The 4,373-nt window shown below is 41.3% G+C and overlaps 1 protein-coding gene across 2 annotated transcripts in view; it reads left to right on the forward strand.

Moving 5' to 3' along the window:
- LOC133122163 (lysophosphatidic acid receptor 2-like) overlaps nt 1-2,909 on the forward strand; it is a 24,985-nt gene extending 22,076 nt beyond the window's left edge. For both annotated transcript variants that reach the window (XM_061231951.1, XM_061231952.1), the window contains exon 4: nt 1,393-2,909. In XM_061231951.1, the coding sequence (XP_061087935.1) occupies nt 1,393-1,494 (102 nt within the window). In that variant the 3' untranslated portion in view covers nt 1,495-2,909. The remainder of the gene's footprint in view (nt 1-1,392) is intronic.
- The last annotated feature ends 1,464 nt before the right edge of the window (nt 2,910-4,373 follow it).

The following is a 4,373-nucleotide window of genomic DNA, read 5'->3' on the forward strand; positions in this document are numbered from 1 at the left end:
TAGTCATGTAATCACATCTGGAGTTAAGACATTGACGATGACTACACAGGCTGGAAAAAGGGTTTGTGGAAAGAATTAATCTGTTTTCTAAAACAACACATTTCTCTTTATCAGGTAATGTTTAACCCGAACCCTAATTCTAAACCTAAGCCTAATTTTAATGTGCTCCAAAAGAAATCTTAAAACTATAAGTGTTAGGGTTAAGGGAAAATTGTGAAGTTTAGGAGGTACAGAACATAGTCACGATTTAATCTTTGGTTTAGTGGCTTTCACTACTGGGACCCAACATGAGAGCTTAATGCAATCTGTAAATTTTCCACTGAAATACACTTTATTAAAAAAGGGCTTCAAGCATTTTTCCTTTCTATTGTTGAAGAGATGATATTTAGATTGTCGTCTATTTACTGCCACAATTGAAAGCTCACATATTTAATCTCATATTCAACAGATATTGGTTCAGTTGACTATCGTTCCGTGTTCTCTGGTTGTGAATGAAATGACTGCATTCAGAATTTTAGGGGCGGGGCTGGGGTGTGAGGGACTAATTAGAGAGTGGCCTTTGGGGAAAGGGGTTGAGGAGGAATGTGTAACTACATCAAGGTGTGTTTAAATCCAAAATAAGATATTTTGTGTAAAAGCGTGCAGTAATTCTGACCCTGAAGACTTAAATACAGTTTGTGTGTGTACATACATCTGTTTGCATGCCTGCATGCCAGCATGTATGTGTGTAAGTGTGTGGTGTGTGTATTTGTGTGTGCGCATGTGTACAAGTGCATGTATGTATGTGTGTATATGTGCATGTGTACAGGTGTGTGTATGTGCAAGTGCACATTTGTACAGGTGTGTGTGTATATATATATATATATATATATATATATATATATATATGTGCAAGTGCCCATGTGTACAGGTGTGTGTATGTGCAAGTGCACATGTATACAGGTGTGTGTGTATATATATATGTGCAAGTGCCCATGTGTACAGGTGTGTGTATATGTACATGTTTGTGTGTGTGTATATGTATATGTATGTATGTGTGTATGTACGTATGTTTGTGTGTGTATATGTATATGTACTTATGTTTGGGTGTGTGTGTATATGTATATGTACGGATGTTTGCGTGTGTATATGTATATGATGTACGTATGTTTGCGTGTGTATATGTATATGTATATGTACGTATGTTTGGGTGTGTGTGTATATGTATATGTACGGATGTTTGTGTGTGTATATGTATATGATGTACGTATGTTTGCATATGTATATGTACGTATGTTTGCGTGTGTATATGTATATGTATATGTACGTATGTTTGGGTGTGTATATGTATACGAACGTATGTTTGTGTGTCTGGTGGCCCTGTCCCTACATTCTCTCCTCCTCTCTCTCCAGAATCACAATCGTGACATGGAGTCATCGGAGGACAAGATTAACGACGGCCGACGCTTAATCACGCAGAACAACGGAGAGCGAACCTCTTCCCCAGCGAGCTGAGACTGAGGAAGAGGAGGGACGAGGCCAGGACAGAACTGATTGGACTGCTGTGGTGTCCGCTGTGTATTTCCACACCTCGTGTGTGTGCGTGGGTCTCTGTGTGCGTGTCTGTGTGTCTGAAAGTGTACCTGCAATGTGAGACAGTGAAAGTGCTTGAAAGTCTAGATTTTAAAATATTTTTTTAGTAACTCAGAAAATGAGTATATATTTTTGTTCCTAACCTCTTTGAGTGTACAGCACCTTCCTGTATATAAAGCAACATGGCTGCCACTGGCCATACACAAACAAGCTGAAATACCCATCATTCTGACCCAGTCACACAGATGAGCCGCTCAGGTCTGGCCACTTCCCCAAACATGACGGGAGGATTCACGTACAAGTTGTGTATGCATTCCAAAGAACCTTTTCTGTACAGAGTTCGCTATCTTTAATTCCGTGTATTGTCATGTGTGTATCCAAAAGCTATAGGAAAAGCTGCAAAAGCTAAAAGGAAGGTACAGAAAACTTCCAGGAGAGATGTCTCCCAAGCTCCTTTGCAACTACTTGACCCTAGTTGCTGACTCAACTGTTCTACAATATACATGAGTGGTGATGAATTTGGTTAGGACTATAGTGGAATGGTTGGGGCGCTGAGCTTGTAAGATTAAGACCCCTGCTAACACAAAACATTGTCACAATGTCGCTGCCATGTAGTGGCAATGTTATGACATTGAGAAAACATTCCAGTAACATTGGGAGAACAGTCTGTGTTAGCTCCCAGGGGGGGTACAGCAGTATTCTGCCTGCATTGTGGTGCTTAGATTCTCCACTTTGCCGAGCATGGCTTGTGACCTGCTGAAAACAGTCAGACTGCATTCTATCAACTGGCCAGAGGGGGCGCCACACACTGATCGTGAAACACCTTATTATTTCACAAGACCCATTCTGCTACCCATGACCAAAGTTGATGATAGAAACGAAAAAATAAGCATCGCACTTATTGAATATCAATGATATTACTTTATTAAAATTAGGTATCTCCAGAACCTCTGCCATTGGGGTGGTTTGGGAAATTGCCCATGAAAGGGAACCCCAGTGAAAGTACTTGCCTAAGTTTTTCATCAAATGAAGGGACTTTAGGTACTTTACTTGGCAGTTTGGTGGACTCCAAGGCCAAAGAGAGAAAATTAACCTGCATACTCCTGCACTGACCAAAAATAAGTCTGTTTCAAGTGTTTGGATCTTGTAATGAGACTTAAAATCGTACTTTTCCGTCGGAAGTAGAAAATATTAGCTTGTTTTTAGTTACTCTTTGCTTGACAAGTGTATCATCTTACGCCATTTGCAAATCTTGAAATGAGTCAAACTGTCCCACCTAATTGGCAATCTTGTCTTATTGAGCAAAAATAAGAAATAAAGTTTAATTTTTTTACAAAGTTCACTTTCTGGGTTTTAGTGATTTAGGACTTTTTTTGAAGACTACTCAAATAAGGCAATGAGGCTTAATGTTGCAGTGCAAGCTGTTCTTGGAGAAGAGTTTTTTCTTTCTTTAGACCACAAGGCCCTGAATGCGCCATAAATGGGATCCGTAAAGCCGGCAGGTTGTCACAAACCTCAATACACAAAAACAATGAAAAACATACACAAACCGCAATGTCAAAAACTCACCTCCTTAAAGGTGGAACATCAGAATGTATCAATGTTCAGTTTTTGGTTGGCCATCTTTTTTTTCAATGGCGGTGATACTGGTGTGTGCTTGTGGGCGAAAAAGCAATGTAGCTGAACACATAAACTCTGCATATAAATGACAGAATATGTGAATGTGCATGGTGTGTTGTAACTGTGCTGCACTGGATGTTTAAGTTGAACGCTGGGCCCCATTGGAGAGCACTAAAACGTCACGTGAACATTTTGCAACCGAAACGGGACTTAACTGAACATCTGGCAACGTCCTGCAATCTGCGGCCAATGAAACGCTTGGACCTGCTGGAGCACGAAACCCCACCCCCTCTACCACACCAGTGACATATGGGACACACACACACAGGTGGGAAGTCCAGGTCTCAGAAACTAAAAGTCCTCGCCTGCGTTTCTTACACCCGTCAACCCAACCAGCCCATTTCACTCGTTAGTTTTACCTCCTGGATGATTAATTGTGCCAATTAGCAAATCCAGGGCCACGTTCAGCCCCGACAAAACCTAGCAAAACATTTATTTGAACAGAAACGGTGGTGTGTCGGACATCCTGTTGCAGACATGGTACAGTTTTCTCCTATGCCGTCTGAGTAGGCCTTCTCTGGCCTTCAAAGCGTAGGCCTCTTGTCACTATTGATTTGGGCTACGCCCCCGACATACCCACCAAACGGGAGCAAGCAAACCTGTCGCAAAACATTGCACACCGTCGGGAGAAAACGCATCGTTCAACACAGAAACCGTAGCAAAACGTTTACCGATCGAACATGCCCCAGGTGATCGGAATGAAACACTTTACTTTATGAACCTGGAATTTCCACCTCTGGTTACACAACGTAGCGAACCAATCAGTGAGCTTTGCGTTCAGCACAGAGCATTCTGCCTATTGAGCCCTTAGAAGGAGTTAAAAGTTAAGAGTCTTTCTCATTGGCCCCGCCTCCTATAGAAACGACCGCAGAAAATGAACATTAAAATACATTAATCTACTGCCTTTCTTTAAAAACACGGCTGTGATCGTGAGCCCCTTCATATTTAGTTTTTCCTTTTTCTCCTCTGATTAGTGTTTGAAACTCATCTGACGCAGAGGTGTAAGTACCAACATTCCTGGCTAGGGCCGAAATGTGTTCTAGAATAAAAGTGAAATAAAAATCCTATAAAATAACAAAAATAGTCCTGGTGTAATCAAACTGGAACAGCAGAGCCAGCTG

This window comes from Conger conger, chromosome 2, assembly GCF_963514075.1.
Source record: "Conger conger chromosome 2, fConCon1.1, whole genome shotgun sequence".
Classification (NCBI taxonomy): Eukaryota; Metazoa; Chordata; class Actinopteri; order Anguilliformes; family Congridae; genus Conger; species Conger conger.